The sequence below is a fragment of the Ovis canadensis genome, chromosome 20, assembly GCF_042477335.2.
Source record: "Ovis canadensis isolate MfBH-ARS-UI-01 breed Bighorn chromosome 20, ARS-UI_OviCan_v2, whole genome shotgun sequence".
Taxonomy (NCBI): Eukaryota; Metazoa; Chordata; class Mammalia; order Artiodactyla; family Bovidae; genus Ovis; species Ovis canadensis.
Genome location: NC_091264.1, coordinates 44,674,883 through 44,696,974, shown reverse-complemented (window position 1 = coordinate 44,696,974; position 22,092 = coordinate 44,674,883). Strand labels below are relative to the sequence as shown.

General features: G+C 39.4%; 1 protein-coding gene across 2 annotated transcripts; it reads right to left on the bottom strand.

Annotated features, from left to right (window-relative positions):
- Nucleotides 1–1,550: 1,550 nt before the first annotated feature.
- Nucleotides 1,551–10,941, bottom strand: ZSCAN31 (zinc finger and SCAN domain containing 31). 2 transcript variants are annotated; one of them, XM_069563717.1, is made up of 4 exons: nucleotides 10,641–10,941; nucleotides 3,934–4,407; nucleotides 2,979–3,129; nucleotides 1,551–2,457 (listed from the first exon to the last, which is right to left on the bottom strand). In XM_069563717.1, the coding sequence occupies exons 2-4, from the start codon at nucleotides 4,312–4,314 to the stop codon at nucleotides 1,676–1,678; spliced, it is 1,314 nt and encodes a 437-aa protein (XP_069419818.1). In that variant the 5' UTR covers nucleotides 4,315–4,407; nucleotides 10,641–10,941; the 3' UTR covers nucleotides 1,551–1,675. The 2 variants fall into 2 exon arrangements, with proteins under 2 accessions (XP_069419818.1, XP_069419819.1); XM_069563718.1 differs by having other exon boundaries at nucleotides 10,859–10,933.
- Nucleotides 10,942–22,092: the final 11,151 nt, after the last annotated feature.

Here is a 22,092-nt window from a genome sequence, read left to right as displayed (position 1 = left end):
ATCCCTGGTCAGGGAATTAAGATCCTGCATGCCCTGAAGTAAGGCTAAAAAGAAAAAAGCCCTATTTTAAATAGTCTGCATTTAGCTAATGTTCTGTTTCCAAATGAAACAGTCAAGGAATTTTAGTTTTTGTTGTTGTTATGGTCCCCAAGCTATAAGGAAAACCAAATATATATACACATATATACACACATATATATATTTACATATATACACACACACCTTATATATTTACATATATATACATACATATATAGGCTTCTTTAACTTTCTAAAAACAAACTTTGAAGACATGCTTAGCACGGTATATTTTTAAGTTGAACTTATAGTTCCTTTCTTTTGAAATTCTGATTAACATTTTGACAGTGGAGAAAAGTATAATGAGATTGTCAGTAGAGGCATTTAACATTCCATTTACTTCAAACAGGATACTTAAAATTCCACCTACATTCATTAGACGGTATTATTTCTTAGGTAAATCACAGTGTACATTTATTGAGTTATATTTTCAGTGCTTTACAAGTCTGTATTAATCTCATGTATCCTATGAGAAGGGTACTCTTACCCCCTATTAAATTTATAGATAGGGAGACTGTAGCATAGGGACATTTAATTAAACTGCCCAAAGTCATAGAGCTTACAGATGGAGAAGCAGGTACTGTGTTTAACCCTGACAGTAAACGGCTTGAACCTGCTGGTCTCCCCAGTTAAGCATAAGCTGCCTGAGGCCAGAGGCTCCATTTCTTTATAATCTCAATGATGCTGCTCTGCTGCTGCTTACAGTGGCCTTCCACATGGTTAAACTTCTAAAGCCTGTGACAGAAAAGGCTATGAATAAAACAGGCACATTGCAAAGGGTTTATTATTACTGGCCTCATCACATGGCACATGGGATCTTAGTTCCCTGTCCAGGAATCTAGCCTGTGCCTCCTGCATTAGGAGTGTAGAGTCTTAATCACTGGGCCACCAGGGAAGTTCCACAAAGGTCTTAAAGTATCATCTGAATCATTATTTATAACAAAAATGGGAACCTTAAATATAGTAATGACCTGCACTGAGAATTTGGAGTTCAATATCAAAATGGGACATGGATTTCTAAACCATCAAATCTATACACCTCACACCAGGGGTAATGCTACTTAGTAAATAAGTTTGCCAACCATTCTGATGAAAGTATTAAAGAGAATGTCCATTACATTCCTGGGGAGATTGTTGACAATGATAATGATTTTCTATGGGAATAGGAACAATTCTTATTCCCCCAAACCTTATTGTGTTTAAAATGTTACTTTTACAAAAAAAAAAAAAAAAAAGAACAACTCACCTCTGAATATCCTTTGAGTATATACACAAATGCTAGTCATTTAGAGTTGATCAATATTAAGTATTACTCAATAATGGCCCCTACATACCAATTTATTCCCAGGTAAGATTTGGTTGCTTTAAGGGAAATTGTTAGAAATGAACAAAGGGATAGGGAAGAAGGAAGCTGCCAAGCAAGTGCCCACATGCTCACACCCACAGTCATCCACTCAGGAGACAGCAGCACATGGTCTGCAAAAAAGTCATGCATTCCAAAGCAAATGAATTTCATAAGAGTAAAATAAGCCATTTGAATATCTTACTTTCCTGAGAATCACCTCACTGAAGGGCCCTGGTGGTCCATAGGGTTAGTTTAGTCCAGTTTGACAACAGTATGGATTCTAAAATGCCTAATGAGGCATTTTATGCAATGATGACTGAAAGCTTTCCCACACTCATCACACTCATACGGTCTCTCTCCAGTGTGGCTTCTCTGATGTTTTATAAGGAGTGTTTGCCTACTAAAGCTTTTACTGCACTGACTGCACTGATAGGGTTTCCCACCAGTGTGGATTCGGAGATGCTGGAAAAGCCCGGCATTCTGGCTGAAGGCTTTCCCACACTCACTACAGTGATAGCGCTTCTCTCCAGTGTGTATCCTCTGATGCTGAACAAGGTACGAGCTCAGGCGGAAGGTTTTCCCACACTCTTCACATTCATATGGTTTTTCCCCTGTGTGGATCCTTCTGTGTCTAATGAGGCCATTGCTGGCACTAAAGGCTTTCCCGCAGTCTTTACATTGATAGGGTTTCTCTCCAGTGTGGCTCCGCTGATGTTCAATCAGGCCTGACCTCTGGCTGAAGGTCTTTCCATATTCTTCACATTCATATGGCTTCTCCCCAGTGTGGATTCTCTGGTGCTGAATGAGAACTGAACTCTGAGTAAAGCTTTTCCCACACTCGTTGCACTTGTGACGTCTCTCTCCAGTGGGCTGTCCGCTCTGTTTTTCTGCCCTGCTCTCATGTTTACACATTTCTCTATATTTAGAATCTAAAGGAATATCTCTTTGGAGTCTGCTATTCTCAAAATGTCCCATTTCTTTTAAGACTTCCTGTTTTGATGTCAAGTCCTGGTTTTTAAGTACAGTTTCACCATCTAGAATAATAGATCAGTATCATTTTTTTCCTTTATGAAAGGGTATAACCATAGGATGGCAAAGAGGAAGATTCATGTCAAATATACACAATTTAGGATCCAAAACTGGCAGTGTAATGTAACAACCTAAACTGAGATATGGAGACAAAGTAAGGGGTAACCAGCACCTGCTGAAATGGCTGGAGGTCACCCAGACAAGGTGAGACTTCCAAAGAAGATGTACACAAGCAGGCACTGTGAAGGGCTTACTACAAAGCAGGTGCTGCTCTAAATGTTTTATATATATTAACTTATTAAATCTTCAAATGACTCTCTGACTCTGTACTCTGATTATTTCCATCTTACAGACGCATAAACTGAAGGCACAGGAAGGTGACTTGACCTGTTCAATGTCACATAGCTTCTAAGTAGCAGTGCTTAAATTCCAACTGAAACAATTTGGTCCCAGAGTCCACAGTCTCAACTATTACCCTATATTGGACCACCAGAGATCCTCTGAATGGACCTAAAAACGTCCTTACCTTGTTCTTCAAATTTGTGGAGCCCAAAAGATTCACATTTGAGCTGCGTCACCATGGACTGAAGCTGGAAAGCTGTTGATTCTTGCTTGGCCTTCAAATGCATTGCATCCCCTGAGAGCATTTTGGCAAGTCCATGTTCACAATCTGGGGCCTAAAGGCAGGGAGGTATATTTAGATTCATAAGAGGATGACTACTGGAACCTGGACTCACACTCAGTGAGAGAGATCATATGGAACTGTATGAGACATTTTATGCAATTGCACAGTGGAAAGCCCAGAGTTTAATTCCACACCCAAAAGCAGAAGGGGGAGAACAAGAGTGGCCCAATGAGGTGTGATGGTTTAAAATATGTTCATAAGCTCTTCAACATTATTTCCACTAAAAGGTGGAGCCTGATTTCTCTCCCCTTGAGTGAGAGTTGTACTTAAAATGGCTCATTTCTACTGAATAGAATGTATGGCAGAAGCCACTGTATATAATTTCTGAGACTAAGTCATAAAAACGTGAGGATTCATCCTTATCCTCTCTTCCTCTATTTCTATCTCTCTCTCAGAGAAGCCAACTGACATGTTGTGAGGACACTCAATGAGCCCTAAGGAGAAACCTAGTAAAGACCCCTGCCAGCAACCAGTGAGGAACCAAAGCCCCCTACCAACAACCATGGGAGTAAGCCATTTTGAAAGTGGATCCACCAGCTGCAGTAGGTCTTCAGGGGACTATAATCTTGGTTGACATCTTCACTGCAACGTCATGAGAGATCCTCCTAAGTGGCTCCCAAAACCTGACTCAGAAATTGGGAGGTAATTTTTTTTTTAAGCCATTAAAGCTAAGGGGATTACTTGTTACCCAGCAACAGAGAACTAATACATGTGGCTACAACCAACCAACCTGGGTCACCAAACTTCACCCTTCATTTCATATTCTATGTCCAGAAGGCCATCTTCCTCCTCTCACCTGGTTCTCTGGTTCACTGAGTTCTCGCTCCAGGTCTTCAACTGCAGCCACTGCCTCCTCCCCACTCTCGGGATGGTGCTCGCATACCCAGGCCTGGAGCTCCTCAGGCAGGATGGTCAGGAACTGCTCGAGGACCAGGAGCTCCAGGATTTGCTCCTTGGTATGTGTGTCTGGCCTCAGCCACTGATGACAGAGTTCCCGAAGCCGGCTCAGTGCTTCTCGGGGACCAGGAGTCTCTTGGTAACAAAAGTGTCTAAAAAGTTGGCGGGAGGCTTCCTGGCCAGAAAAGTTGTTCTCTCGAAGGTAGGTTTCTTGGTCCCAGATAGGGTCTTCCTCCACCTTCACAATCTTAAATCCCTCCTGTTCCCCTGCTGAAGCCATTCTGGGATTGATTTAGAAGGGCTCAATCCAGCCTGGGGTGGAGGTGTAACTGATTTAAGATCCTCTGATTTAATCTTCTTCAGAAGGACGCACCTGATGAGAAAAATTATGTCTTAATGAAATAAACAATGAGGAAAAAAACAGTATAAGAATAATATCATACTATCATTCATGTTAATAAAAGGTATACATATGTATGTTTAGAAACTGAAATTTTTAAAAAGGCATATGGCAGAAGACATTACTGACCCCATTTCTTCACCCCTCCCTGTAGACATGGACTTTGTTGTGTGCTCCTGCTGTGATTCTGGGTCTAACACATGACCTGACTTGGCCAGTGTAATACTAACAAGTGTGACAGAAGCTAGTGTGATTGCTCTTGCATGGCCATGCCTTCTATAACTGCTAAGAGGATATACTGTCTTTCAGATGGAGCAGATGAGGCCATCCTAGGTCACCTAACAGCCAGATAACCTCCCCTCCCCTCCCGCCCCGCCCCAACATGTGAGTGACTCCAGCTGAGATCTGCAGAGCTCACAGCTGACTGCAGATGTACAAGTAAGCACTGCCTAGATAACCAAAGGCCACAGACTCATGTACTAAATAAATGTTTATTGTTGTTTCTTGAATCATTTGAAATAAAGTACTTATTCCAAAAAAATAAACAAAGGGACTTCCCTGGTGGTCAATGGGTTAAGAATCTGCCTTGCAGTGCAGGGGATGTGGGTTCAATCCCTGGTCAGGGAACTGAGATCCTGCATGCTGCAGAGGAACTGAGCCCACATGCCACAATTAGAAGTCTGCATACTGCAACAAAAGAGAAGATCCGAAGTGCCGCAACTAAGCCCCAAGGCAGCCAAATTAACTAAATTTAAAAAAGAAAAGCAACAAGAGGCTTTAACCAAATGTCTATAGAGCAACGAGTAGGAAAAACATAATTCTGACAAAGTGTGAAGCAATGAAACAATGTGGCTTAGGAGCAAGTACATTTGAATTGGGCCTGAAATAACTAACAGAAATTAGTCAAGCAGAGAAAAGGCGCTGGCAGGAGATTCAACATCACAGGCCAAGCAAACAACAGACTCTTACCCTAACCCATTTAACATGCATCAGAGGATAAACAACAGAATGGACACAGCTGAAGAGTAACAGTGATTATGAGAATACTGAGACTTTACTCTGAATGCAACAGGAGATTAAAAAGAGCAGTTAATGTTAATTGCTCTTTCATACATATAATATATAAATATATATGCTTATTTAACTTATATGCAGAATACATCATGAGAAACGCTGGACTGGAAGAAACACAAGCTGGAATTAAGATTGCCGGGAGAAATATCAATCACCTCAGATATGCAGATGACACCAATCTTATGGCAGAAAGTGAAGAGGAGCTAAAAAGCCTCTTGATGAAAGTGAAAGAGGAGAGTGAAAAAGTTGGCTTAAAGCTCAACATTCAGAAAACGAAGATCATGGCATCTGGTCCCATCACTTCATGGCAAATAGAGGGGGAAACAGTGGAAATAGTGTCAGACTTTATTTTTTGGGGCTCCAAAATCACTGCAGATGGTGATTGCAGCCATGAAATTAAAAGATGCTTACTTCTTGGAAGAAAAGTTATGACTAACCTAGACAGTATATTCAAAAGCAGAGACATTACTTTGCCAACTAAGGTCCGTCTAGTCAAGGCTACGGTTTTTCCTGTGGTCATGTATGGATGTGAGAGTTGGACTGTGAAGAAGGCTGAGCACCGAAGAATTGATGCTTTTGAACTGTGGTGTTGGAGAAGACTCTTGCGAGTCCCTTGGACTGCAAGGAGATCCAACCAGTCCATTCTGAAGGAGATCAGCCCTGGGATTTCTTTGGAAGGAATGATGCTAAAGCTGAAACTCCAATACTTTGGCCACCTCATGCGAAGAGTTGACTCATTGGAAAAGACTCTGATGCTGGGAGGGATTGGAGGCAGGAGAAGAAGGAGACGATGGAGGATGAGATGGCTGGATGGCATCACGGACTCGATGGACATGAGTCTGAGTGAACTCTGGGAGTTGGTGATGGACAGGGAGGCCTGGCATGCTGCGATTCATGGGGTAGCTGAGAGTCAGACACGACTGAGCGACTGAACTGAACTGATACAGATTATAATATAAAATATTAAGATACTACAACATTAATATACAGGAACTTCAGAAGAAAAGAATGTAGTGAATGACTAAGAAATAATAGTTGATGAGAAAAAATTAAGAATTTTCCAGAAATGAAGGCCTGACCTCTCAGATCAAGAGTGCACACCTAGACATAATAGAGTGAAAGTGAAGTCTATTGAGGATAAAGAGACAATCTTAATAACTACCAAAGGAAAAGAGATTACCTATGAAGGAAACACAGCAAAGTGCTCACTAACAGATTCTAGAAGGCAATCGGAATGGAGAAATGACTTATATTTACCCTGAGCTAAATATAAGTAACTAGAGCAAAATGAAGTCATTTACAACCCAAAAACACTTCCTACGAGAGTAAGTAAAGGATATAGAGTTCAGCAAAGAAAGGTGAACTCAGAAAGAAGGTATGAAATAGAGGAAACAACATAAGCTCAAGAACTGACAAAATATGGTGATAAATGTAAATGATTATGGGAGGAAATCTCTTGTAATTTATTCACTCACATGTAAAATGATGTACATAAAAGGTTATTTACTGAAGCACTGTTTGTGAGACAAAGGTTGGAAACAATCCAAATGGCCACCAAGATGGGACTAGGTAAATAAATTATAGTAATCCATATAATAATCCATAACTACTGCTATGCAGGTTTTTAAAATGAGGAAGCTCTTTATGTACAGATATGAAAGGATGGGCAAGATCCCATCCTTTGAAAAATATTAACAAAAGGGAAAGGGGAAGAAAAAATATATACATATATATATTTGGATGCCTGAGCAACATTACTTGTCCCTGGGAATGGGAAATAAGTGGTTGGGAGCAGGTATGATGTGGAATTTTTCAATGGATAGCCCTTATTACATTTTTTTACATGAGAATGTTTTTCTACACAAAGGGGAGGAATATAAAACTAAAATTCTTTATAATAACAAGATGTGGTAGATGGTCAGTTCAGTAAAAGGAGTGTATTAATGCCTTGGTGTCAGGAGAATAGAAATACTGAACAATAGACTTCATTTTAAAAATTCTAAAAGTAAATACACATCTTATAATTTAAGGGTAAATCAACAAGGAATTGGAGCAAATGGAACTCTAATACATTGATATGATAGTTTAATGGGTACAACCACTTTGGAAAATTCTTTAGAACTATCTCTTAAAGCTTGAGAATAAAAATGTTCTGCAACTGTGGTATCAAGTAGCCCAGAGCTGATCTATTCAATCAACAATTCATTTCAGAGAACACATTTTTGTAAGTCCATCAATTAGTGACAACCCATAGCTTTCGAAAATCAGTTAGTCGGGAATGACTTGTTAAAATAAACAGCTCTGAGTGCCAACTAATGAACAACAGTTTGTCCCATGAAACCATGCCTCCACAGATGTCAGCCCACTGAACCCCATGTTTCTCAAAACCCTTATGTAAGAGCAGCAACCTCTTCTGTACCTACTGAGGACTGTACCTAGGTCCTAGTGAGAGGATCTCTTCAGCTGTCTTTTCATTTCAGATACTGAGTGATGGTCTCAACATTTTTTGACAAGATGAATGTCTGTGTACCCCCTGATACAGTAATTCCACTGTTGGATTTATACCCCAAAGAAACAAGTGCTTATGCTCACTAAAAGCAAAAAATACAGGAATGTTCAGAGCAATTTTATTCACAATAGTTCCAAACCAGAAATAACCCAACTGTCCCTCAACCCTCAACTTGCAGAATAAATAAAGAGTGGAACTGTGGTAGGCAGAATTCTAAGATTGCCCTATGATCTCCATCATGTTATCATGTCCCTGAAGATTGTTAGTTTACATGATGAAAGGTATTATTAAGATGTAATTAGGTTTAGCAATCAGTTGACCTTAGGAGGTTTCTAGGCGGGCCTAACCCACTACGTAACTCCTTTAATAGCATTTTTTTTTTTTTTTTTTAAGCAGAAGAGGAAGTCAGAGAGTTGAAGCATGAGAAGGATTAGATACACAACCACTGACTTGCTGATGGAGGGAGCCACCTGTAAAGGAATGCAGGCAGCCTCCAGAAGCTGAGACCTGTCCCCCAGGGGCAGCCAGCAAGGAAAGGGAGACCTTAGTCCTACCATGGACTTCAGTCCTACAACTAAAAGAAACTGAATTCTCTAACTGGTTTAAGACTCTTGTATTTTAAAACACAGTCAATAAATTTGGTGCCATTTACGCTAACTACTCAAAGTTTTCCTATTTGATTCCTTCTGCTGTACTGCTTCATGGCTCTGTTCCAGGGAGAAGGAGTCCCTGTGTTGCTGGAACTATCACTCTAATGGGGAAGATTAAAAAAAAATAATAGCAAAAACAACAAAAGTAAGGAGGCAGATAAAATAATAAGCAGTTGTCATAAGTACTGTGAAGAAAACCAACCAGCATCAAGTTATCAAATAAATGTAGGACCTATTAAGATAGGATGATGAGAGGTGAGGTAGCTAATGAGCCCTAAGAACAGTAAGGACTGAGCTCTGCAGAGTAGAGGTGGGTTGTAGGGAGAGAACGGTTCAAATCCCCCGACAGGACATAGAAGTTTATTTTTTATTCTAAATGCACAGGAAAGCCACTGAAGGTGTATAGGAGGGTAAATGACAAGGCCGGGTTTATGTTTTAAGAAGCTCTGCTACTGGATAGTAAGCGAGCTGAGGGAATGAAGATGGAGGCAAGAGTGGAAGAAGAAAAGGCAAGCACTGAAAGAGTGGAAGCGGAGGCTAGTGCACTGGATCCAAAAGACAGCCACTTAGGTATAATGTCAATATATTCATCAAATTAACTTTGAAAAAACACAACTGAAAGGCAAAAGAGCTTAACTTTTGTTTGAAAAAAGAGCTTCAAACTTTGGGCAGATATTTATGAGCTGTGCTAAGAGCTGGGTATACACAGGAGTTTATAACTCATGGGGATAAAATTATAATACAGTGAAAGCCATAATCTTGAAGATGTGTACAAACAAGTAGGGCAATTCATCCTAAATTCAAAATTCAGTTTCTATGTATTACACGTTATTCACAAAGGGAACTCACTTAAATATTCACTAAGTGCCTATGTTTCAGGCAGCAAGTATATGATAAAAGAGTGATACAATTACAGAATCTGAAGTGTCCTCATCTTCCTTAATTGAACTAAAAAAACCACGAGGTGGCAGAAACAGTGTAAAAGAGCGTTTCTTTTTCTTTTTTTCTGACACCACATGTGTGCCACAGGGATCTTAGTTCCTCCACCTGGGTTCTAACCTGTCCTGTGCACTGCAAGCGCCAGGTCCTAACCACTGGACCGCCAGGGAATTCCTGAGCTTCTTTATTAGCTTCAGCATATTAGCAATTACTAGGAGATAATGAAAATAATAAACCACCTGCGTTGTAAAATAAATTCCAAAGGAAAACTGATCACAATGGCAAAGAAAAAAGGAATAACTTAAATACCATGAGGAAACTGGCACATTCGGAAACGGAGATATTCTAGGAAAGGACTGAAATATCCTTCAACCAGGCAATAGGGTGGGGAGAAAAGAGGGGAAGGATTATTGTTACTGTTTAATTGCTAAGTCGTTACCGAGACTTTTGAGACCCCCATGGGCCACAGTCCGCCAGGCTCCTCTGTCTATGGGATTTATTTCCCAGGCAAGAATACTGAAGTGGGTCGCCATTTCCTTTTCGACCCAGAAGTGGAACCCGCATCTCCTATATTAGCAGGCAGTTTCTTTACCACTGAGCCATCAGGGAAGCCCAAGGGAAGGATAGGACTGTTTTAAATTAAGAGACTTAACTACTTGCAACAAACGGTCTTTAACTGGACCCTAGTTGGTGTAAACCAATTGCAAAAAACACTTGTAGGACAACGAGGGTAAATTCGAATATGCAGTAGGTGTCAGGTAATATTAGGGGATGCGCTTACGTTTAGTTGAGTGTGTTGATATTGGGGTTATGATTTGTGTATGTAAAATGTCCTTAAGTTTCAGAGATGCACATACGAAAGGGTGACAAGTCACGATGCTTGTAATTTATTTTGAAATATTTAAAGAAAAAACAGATGCGATAAATACTGTTTAATGTTAACACTTGTTAAATAAAAACGATGGGTATATATAAGTTGGGCTTTTGACAGGCAGCGAAAGCAAGTTCCGGAAGCCCCTCTTTCACCTCCTCACCTCGGGTCTGGTCACAAAGCTCCGCCTCCACAAGGGGGTCTTCTCCCACGACCCGGGCGGGGGCAGGGGCTGGACCTCCTTCCGAGGCGTGTGTCCAGGTGATCACGAGAGGCCGGCGGGGGCCACGCCCGCGCAGACGTCCTCTCCTCACCTACTCCCAGGCACCGATCTTAATCTTCCTGGGGCGGGCGAGTCGAAACGAAGTGCCTGAGACTCACCTTCGGGCTCGCGGGAGCTCCAGGTCCGCCGCGCAGGCAGCATCACTCAGAAAACCTACAAAGGGCGGAAGTACGTCATCATCTCGAGCTCCGCCGCCGAGCAGCCCTTTCCCTGCTAGGAGCATCCTTGTACTCTCTAGGAGCTCCGGAGGTTAATGCACATGGTGACTACTTCATCACAAAGCTCGGAGCCAGAAATCCAGCCCTAGGAGGGGAAACCTCCGCCCCTCGAGGTTTCTTTGCTGAGTGGTTCCGGGCATCTAGAAGTCAATGTTCGTAGCAACGCAAGATGTTAGGGCTGGAAGGGACTTCATTGTTCCTCCAATTCTGGTTGTTACCATCCATTCCTTCCTGAGGCTCTCCCCTAACTGTGGTCCCTTTAACACCACAAAGGAGAGATGGTAGCCGTGGTTGGGTTTTCCGTTTGTTTTTAACTCTCAAACTCTGTTTTCTGGAATCGCAGTCTAGAAGGAGAGACACAGGCACATAAACCAGTGTACAGCTGGTTTGTATGTAAAATGAAAGAAAAATGAAGTAAATGTACGTCGATTAGGATAGTCCCTGGACCCTAGTTTGGCCACCTCATGCGAAGAGTTGACTCATTGGAAAAGACCCTGATGCTGGGAGGGATTGGGGACAGGAGAAGGGGACGACAGAGGATGAGATGACTGGATGGCATCACCGACTCGATGGACATGAGTTTGGGTGAACTCCGGGAGTTGGTGATGGACAGGGAGGCCCAGCGTGCTGCGATTCATGGGGTCGCAAAGAGTCCGACACGACTAAGTGACTGAACTGAACTGGACCATAGTAAATGCTGAAGGGATAGTATATGTTAACTTGATTTTTTTTTTAAATCCATTCATTTAACAGATTCTCTTTGAAAGCATTCTTGTGTCAAAGGTTCCCTCTAAGGACTGGACATAATAATAATGAACACAGGTCTTGACCCTTATGAAACTTAAAAGAGAAATATAGACACTGGCAGAGCTAATATATATAATTTGAGTGAAACATAGGCATGAAAGTGGAAAATTACATATTACAAATTTTGAAGTCTTAAAAACATCACAAACATGAAAGTCAGAAAAAAAATTTTATTAATTGCCTGACACACATAATAATTTTTAACTAAAATTTTGACTTTATATTATTGGACTGTCTTTTAATGTTAATTTTGTAATTTAATTTTTCTAGAAAGAATGAAAAGATATGTAGTCTATCCTCTAGCATAGCTGATTGATTATTGTAAATGGTTGGTATCTGGGTAACCCTCTATCGAGTTCTTTCAGTTATGAGCTACAAGATGTTAGGATGTTTTAAGTTTTTTTGTATGGGGACTAATCTGAAAATCTCTTAGATCAATGACACTATCTAGATTGTTTTGATGTCCTCATTGTGTCAGTATTATTTATTTATTTATTTTTGGCGGCACCAACGGCAGGCAGCATGCAGGATCTTAGTTCCTCCACCAGGGGTCAAATCTGTGTCCCCTGTGGAGTCTTAACCACTGGACCTCCAAGGAAGTACCAGTGTCAGTATTTTAAGTCAAAAGTTCAAGAAATACTAATCTCTTTCCACGGTGCTCAGTGATTTACATCACTTCATTAATTACATTACTAAATAATCCAAGACCCAATGGATTTATTCAAAATTTAGCTTTCCTCTTACTGTTTTTGTGTAATCTGAAATTTCTTTTGTTATAATTTGCTTCTTTATATCAGAATAAAAATCTGTATTGAATATCTGTTTTTCTCATTACATTCTTTTAAATTTAATTTTTCTTTGTTCTGTAATAAATTATCTTTATTTCAGAACTTATGACTTGTTCCTTAAATCATATCAAAATTTATTTCTGTCATTATCCTATTTCCTCAATACAGGTTTGGATTACACAGGGGCATGCATTTATGAAAACACAAACTCGATAATGAAGATAATACATTCTAGGATTCTTCCGGTGGTCCAGTGGTTAAGAATCCACCTGCCAGTGCAGAGGACACAGGTTCCCGTGAGATCTCACATGCCGCAGGGCGACTAAGCCTGTGCACCGCAACTACTGAGCCCACACTCCAGAGCCTGGATGCCAAAACTACTGAGCCTCTGTGCTGCAACTATTGAAGCCAGTGTGCTTAGAGCCTGTGCTCCACAACAAGAGAAGCCACCTCAATGAGAAGCCCATGCACCACAATGAAGAGTACCCCTCGCTCACCATAATTAGAGAAAGCCAGAGTGCAGCAATAAAGATCCAGTACAGCCAAAAATAAATAAATAAATAAATTTAAACTTCTACAAGCTTGCTAAACTCTTTTACCAATCATCATAATTTGTTCAATTATCTTGGACTTTCTATTTAAACAATTGAGCATATTCCTTAAAACAGTTATGCATTGTAAAAAAGAGCAGAGAATGTTGTACATCATCTAGTTATACAAAGGGTTAAGTCTCAACCTGCTGCAGTTGCCCAACAACACTTGGGAAAAACAGAATGAAGCGTTCTGGGCTTTGGATAAAGGAGCCCCTAGATGATTGAGATGGAAATCTAAGGAAGAATTTCAATGACCCTAGATTCTTGCATCTTCCCATTCATAGAAAAGCACAAAAATCATTAACTTGAGATATTTGTTTTTTGTGATTAGCAGTGATCTTTTACATGATTGTGTTATCACTCACCTAGAGCCAGACATCCTGGAATGCAAAGTCAAGTGGGCCTTAGGAAGCATTACTACAAACCTAGTGGAGGTGATATATTCTAGCTGAGCTATTTCTAATCTTAAAAGATGACTTTGTTAAAATGCTTCAGTCAATATGCTAGTGAAAACAGCAGTGGCCATAGGACTGAAAAAGGTCAGTTTTCATTCCAGTCCCAAAGAAGGGCAGTGCCAAAGAATGTTCAAACTACCATACAATTGCATTCATTTCACATGCTAGCAAGGTAATGCTCAAAATCCTTCAAGCTAGGCATCAACAGTACGTGAACTGAGAACTTCCAGATATTTAAGCTGGATTTAGAAAAGGCAGAGGAACCAGAGATCAAATTGCCAACATCTGTTGGAGCATAGAAAAGGCAAGAGAATTCCAGAAAACAAGTACTTCTTCTTCATTGACTACGCTAATGCTGTTGACTGTGTGGATCACAACCAACTGCAGAAAATTCTTCAAGAGATGAGAATACCAGACCACCTTAACTATTTCCTGAGAAACCTGTGTGCAGGGCAAGAAGCAACAGTTAGAACCAGACATGGACCAATGGACTGGTTCAAAATTGGGAAAGGAGTACGTCAAGGCTGTACATTGTCACCCTGCTTATTTAACTTTTGTGTGTGGTGTGTGTGGGAAAGCCTTTAGCCAGAGCAGCCACCTCCTTGGACATCACAAATCCACACCAGGGAGAAGCCATGCCTGTGCAAAATGTGCAGCAAAGCCTTTATGTGGAATGTGACATCAGTGTATCCATAGGGATTAAAAACCTTTAGAATCCTGACCCTGGACAGACCTAGGAGAGTCAGGGAAGGAAGGAAAGCCAGTGGGAAATGTTGAGGCTCCTGTGTCTTATGAATGTAATGAGTGTGAGAGAAGTTTCACTAGGAATAGAAGCCTTATTAAGCATCAGAACATCCACATGAGTGAGAAACCCTATCAGTGTGATACATGTGGAAAAGGCTTCACGTGAATTTCATTCCTTATTCACCATCAAAGAAGCCATATTAGGAAAAATATTCTATCTCCATGACCCATGTCTTATATGCCAGAGTTAGTGTTCATTCCTCATTTAACTGAGGCCACCCTAGAGTCCTTGCTGACTAGAAAATTGTGAACTTGGCTTTATTTATCACCACACATTATCAGATGTTTGTTAGAAAATAGAGTCTGGTTGAGATGAATTATCTTCTATATCCTAGGTGATTGAAAAACAACAACACAAACTTGTTTGATGGAGGCCATGGGAGAGTTTTCTTGAAGAGGTCTGACCTGAAATGGTTCGTTCTCACCTATTGAACTTAAAAGGGCTCCCAGATTGACTAATTAATCATCCTCAGCCACACTTTATGACAAGTAGAAGGCTGTAATCTGGACATTGTTGCTCTATTTATCTTGCTTATAATGAAACCTCCATTGTTTGTCAGATTCATGAAATCTTATACACACACACATACACCCTTCCACACACACACATATACCATACCAGTGGTATGGTATACCATACCAGCTGTGAGATACCTTCACAGCTCTGAATATCTGATGTCCTCTAGAGTTCTGAGGAATTTGTCACCAAAACTGTGCTTGTGCCTAATTGTGAGGTGCTAGATTCTGAGTCAATTAGTGCATGTTTTGCCAAGCACAGAGGATTGACAGAGTAGGGATAAGGGTGGGGTTACTTGTGACAGAATCAAAGGAAATATAAATTTCCTTACCAGACTAGGAATTCTATTATGAATGCCTTAAATAGCTTCTTTTTCATTAAATCAATGTGAATTATGATTCACATTGTAATCATACATTGTGATTATTAATCATACATAACTGCATACGGAATTACATTTTTATTAATGTTTCCCTGACATTAATTCTGCTACTCTTAAAGAAAAAAAAAATGTCCCTATGCAGGCAATGTGAAAATCAGTTATTAAGTCAGGATAAAATAATAGATTCTCTAAAGCTAAGCATCTTGGTTCTTATCTTTCAGTTCTCTTGGGCCTGACCAAGGGCTCTCTAAAGCCTCTTCTATCCTGCTTACAAACCTTCTCCCTCTCTCCAGCTGTAACACAGACTATATCAAAACTTACAGTTACTAAGTTCAAACTTCTCTGGGTCAGTGGGTTCATACCAGGTATTTAAAACAAGTATGACTTATGGTTTCAAAACTCCACATTTAGTGTTGATTGTCTTGGTCTTCTTATATATTGAATCCCAAACCGGCTGTGTGCTACCACCTCCTCCAGTATTCATGATAATAACTTTAACCATTAAGTTAACTTCTCAGGTTACCTACTTTCCTTTGAACATACTTTGTAAACCATGTTATTTTTTCTTCATGACAGTCAAAATTGCAGTCTTATGAATTCAAGTGACAAGTTTTTTTTAGTCAGCATTATGAAAGAAATATTTATTATGTATATTTCAAATGGAACTGCTTTTACAAAAGTGTTTCAAGATGACTACTTTCCTGCAAACTTTGTTAGTGCAGCCCTTCTCCTTATTACAATCAGGTGGAGATAATCTCCTTATCTCCTTATGCTTTTGCTTTTGAATCTGCTCACACTTCTCAGTTGGTTTCTGGCATCAGCAACAATTTCTTATTTACAATATTACTCAAGGACTCAGGAATTCAGGTATTTCAAGGTTTTCTGCCACCTTTCACAATGGATGGCTTTACCATTGTGATACATTCTTACTTGCTTATCCAAAAGTTTTTGCAGATCTGTCCAAGTCCCTGTTTGTATGCCAGGTTTCAAGCCTTGGTATTTCAAAGTTTTCAAGGGACAAAATGTTAAGAAATACTAATGTAAATGATTTTTACAATAATAAACAATATAGTTATTTTGAATTCTTAAACTGACAAAAATCTATTTTATGATTTTCAAACTTCCTGAACATACTTGTATTAGTCTGTATTCTCCAGACAAACATAACCAATAGGATGTATATATAATGAGATTTATTATTTAAAAAATGACTCACATGATTATGGAGGCTGAGAAGATGTGCAACTGGCAAGCTGGAGATCCAAGAAAGCTGATGTTGAGATTCCAGTCCAAAAGCCAGCAGGTCTGAGAATCAAGAAGAACCAATGCTTCAAGTTTGAAGGCAGGAAAAGACAAATCTGAAGGAGGTTTAATGCCGTCAGGCAGGAGGAGTTCCCTCTTACTCCATACAGGATCAGACTTTCTTGTTCTATTCAGGTCTTCACCTGATTGGAGGATGACCGTCCACATTAGGAAGAAAAATCTGCTTTATGCAGTTAACCAATTCAAACACTAATCTCATCCCCAAACACTTTCACAGACACACCAAGAAAAATGAAAACTGTTAACCATGCTTCCCCCTTTTGATCTCTAGTTCTTACAAGTAACAGTAAGAACCTAGGAAATAATGTTTGGAGCCTCCTTACCCTGCTTACAGGTCAGGACAAAGAAGGGCTGGTATGAGGCTGAGACACAGGAGATAATGACTGGTTCACTACTGTATTCAGAGCACCTAGCAGGCTTCCTGAGGAATGAATGATTCCAAAGATTGGTTGATTCTACTTGCTCTTTCATATCAACATAAAATCCCACTGGCACCTACTGCTAGAGACCGAAGCGTTCACATACCTATTTTCACAACTAACGGTTTTTCTGTTGTACCTATATCACATTGGCTGAGATGCAGGATATAAAAAGACTTCCCTGAGATTCAACAGTGTATGCTACCTGCTGATGAATATTTAGGAGTTAAGTACCAAAAGTTAGGATTGCATCCAGCTGCATAATGCCTTAGCTATTAAGGGGCTTCCCTGGTGGTGCAGAGGTTAAAGTGTCTGCCTGCAATGTGGGAGACCTGGGTTCGATCCCTCCATCGGGAATATCCCCTGGAGAAGGAAATGGCAACCCACTCCAGTATTCTTGCCTGGGGAATCTCATGGACGGAGGAGCCTGGTGGGCTACAGTCCACGGGTTGCAAAGAGTCGGACACGACTGAGCGACTTCACTTCACTCACTTAGTTATTAAATATTTATTTCTTGGGGCTGAGTAGATTACTTAAAGTCAGTGCAAATCTATGCTTGCTGATGTGGGGCTGATCTTTCTGTGCCTCCTGGTCGCTTCCCAACTCAGTTTCTTTAGGGAAAAAAGGATCCCCAATGCTTCAGCCACCTTTGCCGGATAGAGTCCTTCATATTACTCCCTAAGCTTCCAGTCAAGCAGACAATATTCTTCTGGTGGTTGGTGTTTGTAACCGTTGAAGTGCTTATATTAAATTTCTTTCTTCACATTTTTGTTTTTAAAAAAGCATGCCTAAATTCAGCTGATAGAATTTAAACTTACAATGAAGAAAAAGAAGTTGAAGTAACTTTAGGAGTGAGGATAATTGGGAGGTGATGTGGGGGGCATGAAATAGTGAATGACACAGTGCCTCCATTATTTGAGGAGGCAATTTACTCTTCGGTAAAATGTCTGTTCATGATTTTGCCCATAGCCAATTGAATTGCTTAATTGCTGCCATTAGGTAAGTTCTTTTTATATGCTCAGTACAAGTCTTCTGTCAGATGAAGTGAAGTGAAAGTTGCTCAGTCATGTCTGACTCTTTGCAACCCCATGGACTATACAGTCCATGGAATTCTCCAGGCCATAATAGTGGAGTGGGTACCCTTTCCCTTCTCCAGGGGATCTTCCCAACCCAGGGATCAAACCCAGGTCTCCTGCATTGCCGGCAGATTCTTTACCAGCTGAGCCACAAGGGAAGAGATATGATATAAATTATATCAGATATATGGTATAAAAATATTTTCCCATTTCTTTAGTTTGTCTTTTAATCCTCTTGAGTCTGTCACAGAGCAAAAGTTTTAAATCTCCATGAAGACCAAATTATTAATTTTTCCTTTAATAAATCATGCTTTTGACGTCAATTCTCACCATCTTTGCCTAACCCTAGGTCCTGATGATTTCCTCTTACGTGTTCCTTGAAGCTTTATGGTTTTATGTTTTAGCTCCATGGTCTATTTTCAGCTTTTTGTAAATATAAGGTGTATGGTTCAAGCTGAGTTGTTTTTATGTTTTTGGCAATGGATGTCCAATTGCATCAGCACCATTTTCTGAAAAGGCTATCCCTCCTCCACGGAACTGTCTCTGTACATTTGTGAAAAATCAGTTGGGCATTTTTCTGTGGACCTACTTATGGATTCTCCAACCTGATGCACTGAACTATATGTCTGCAATATCACACTCTTGATCACTATTGTAGGCCTTAATATCAGGCAGAGTGATTGCTCCCATTTTACACTTTTACAAAATGTAATTTTTCTAGGTCCTTTGCCTTTCTGTATAAATTTTAGAACAAACTTATCTTCCAAAAAATTTTTGCTTGAATTTTGAAATAATTTATATTGGACCTGTAAATCAATGAGGGAGAATTGGTATGTTTACTATGCATGTCTTCTAATCCATGAACACCACATGTGTCTCCATTTATTTAGATCTTTGATTTGCAACAGCTTTTTGTCATTTTCCCAGTCGAGATGCAGATCCTGTACATTTGTTAGATTTATACCCAAGCATTTAATTTTCCTAGGAGTAACTACAAATGGCATTGCATTTTACACTAAAATTTCCGATTGTCTATTATTAGCATATAGAGATAGGATTGATTTTTGCACATTGATTTTGTATCTTTCAACCCTGTTGAATTTGCTTACTAGTCCTAAAGTTTTTTGTAGGTTCCTTGGGATCTTCTATGTGCACAATTACATTACCTATAAATATGCAATTTTTTCAATTCATGTCATTTTTGGTCTTAGTGCACTTCCACTAAGCACTTCCAATATATGTTAAGTAAGAATGATGGGAGTGAACATACTTACCTTGATCCCAGTCTTACAGGGAAAGCATTGTATTTGAAATTAGTTGTAGGTGTTTTGCAGATCTTTTTTATGAAGTTGGAGAAGCTACCTTCTATTTCTAGGGTGCTGAAAGTTTCTATTATGAATGAGAATTGGATTTTGTCAAATGCTTAAGACTGAAACAGCTTTACATGTTGGAATAAATATTGATTATGGTATATAACTCTTTATAAATACCTTGATTTCATTTGCTAATATTTCATTGCATCTAAGTTCATGAGAGATACTGGTTTCCGGGGGAGGTGGTTTCCATTCATTGTTTCATTATGGTATCAGAGTAATATCAGCAACATGACAAGAGTTGGGAAATACAACATTTTCTATTTTTTGAAAGAAACTGTAAAATTGCTGATCATTCTTCCTCCAGTGTTTGGTAGAATTCTCTAGTGAAGCCCTCTAGGCCTGAAGATTGGGCAACTTTAAATTATGAATTCAATTTTTTTAATGGCCAAAGGATTATTCAGATTATCTATGTCTTGGTTAGGTTTTGGTTACTTATATTTTTGAAGAATTGGGCCATTTTTTGAAGAATTGTTCTAGTTATCAGAGTTATAAATGCAAAGTTGTTCAGTCTGCCCTCATGAAGCTTTTAATAAATAATGCAAGATCTGTAGTGATATTCCATGTTCATTCCTGTTACTAGTGATTTGTATCTTCTCTTTTAATCTTGTTGGCTTTATTAAAAGTTTATATTTTATTGGAAAAATTTTTTGAAGAGACAGCTTATATTTTGCTGATTTTTCTCCTGTTTTCCTATTCTCAATTTCATTAATTTCTGCTATTATTGTTATTATTTTCTTCTTTCTACTGCCTTGGTTTTATTTTGCTCTTGATCTTTAGTTTATTGAAGCAGGAACTTCAATTATTGATTTCAGACTATTCCATTTTTCTAATATAAACATTTAGTGCTATAATTTTCTTTCTCATTTAGTGCTATAATTTTCCTTCTCAACATTTCTTTAGCTGTGTCTCACATCTTGTCATAGATTGTACTTATTTCCCTTCAATCTATGTATTTTAAAATTCCTTTGAGAGTTCCTTCCTGACCAGGGCATTATTTAGAAATATTTTCCTTAGTTTCCAAATGTTTGGAAATTTTTCTGTTGTCTTACTGTTGTTTCTTAGTTTGGTACCATTGTGGTCAGAAAATATACTCTGTATGATTCAAATTACATAAACAGCATTTTTCCTACAAAAAAGCACCAAGCCCACATAGTTTTACATCAGAATTCAACTTTCAAATACAAGATAATTTCAATGCTTTACAAATGGTACTAGAACATTAAAAACAAACAAAAAAGAACAAAAACTTAAAGTCTTTTTTATGATGTAATAAAATTAAAATTCGTGACATTGTACAGGAGACAGGGATATCAAGACCATCCCCTTGGAAAAGAAATGCAAAAAAGCAAAATGGCTGTCTGGGGAGGCCTTACAAATAGCTGTGAAAAGAGACGTGAAAAGCAAAGGAGAAAAGGAAAGATATAAGCATCTGAATGCAGAGTTCCAAAGAATAGCAAGAAGATATAAGAAAGCCTTCTTCAGTGATTAATGCAAAGAAATGGAGGAAAACAACAGAATGGGAAAGACTAGAGATCTCTTCAGGAAAATCAGAGATACCGAGGGAACATTTCATGCAAAGATGGGCTCAATAAAGGACAGAAATGGTATGGATCTAACAGAAGCAGAAGATATTAAGAGGAGGTGGCAAGAATACACAGAAGAACTGTACAAAAAAGACCTTCATGACCTGGATAATCACGATGGTGTGATCACTCATCTAGAGCCAGACATCCTGGAATTTGAAGTCAAGTGGGCCTTAGAAAGCATCACTACAAACAAAGCTAGTGGAAGTGATGGAATTCCAGTGGAGCTATTTCAAATCCTGAAAGATGATGCTGTGAAAGTGCTGCACTCAATATGCCAGCAAATTTGGAAAACTCAGCAGTGGCCACAGGGCTGGAAAAGGTCAGTTTTTATTCCAATCCCAAGGAAAGGCAATGCCAAAGAATGCTCAAACTACCACACAATTGCACTCATCTCACATGCTAATAAAGTAATGCTCAAAATTCTCCAAGCCAGGCTTCAGCAATACATGAACCATGAACTTCCTGATGTTCAAGCTGGTTTTAGAAAAGGCAGAGGAACCAGAGATCAAATTGCCAACATCTGCTGGATCATGGAAAAAGCAAGAGAGTTCCAGAAAAACATCTATTTCTGCTTTATTGACTATGCCAAAGCCTTTGACTGTGTGGATCACAATAAACTATGGAAAATTCTGAGAGAGATGAGAATACCAGACCACCTGACCTGCCTCTTGAGAAATCTGTATGCAGGTCAGGAAGCAACAATTAGAACTGGACATGGAACAACAGACTGCTTCCAAATAGGAAAAGGAGAACATCAAGGCTGTATATTGTCACCTTGCTTATTTAACTTATATACAGAGTACATCATGAGAAACACTGGACTGGAAGAAACACAAGCTGGAATCAGTATTGCCAGGAGAAATATCAATCACCTCAGATATGCAGATGACACCACCCTTATGGCAGAAAGTGAAGAGGAACTAAAAGGCCTCCTGCTAAAAGTGAAAGAGGAGAGTGAAAAAGTTGGCTTAAAGCTCAACATTCAAAA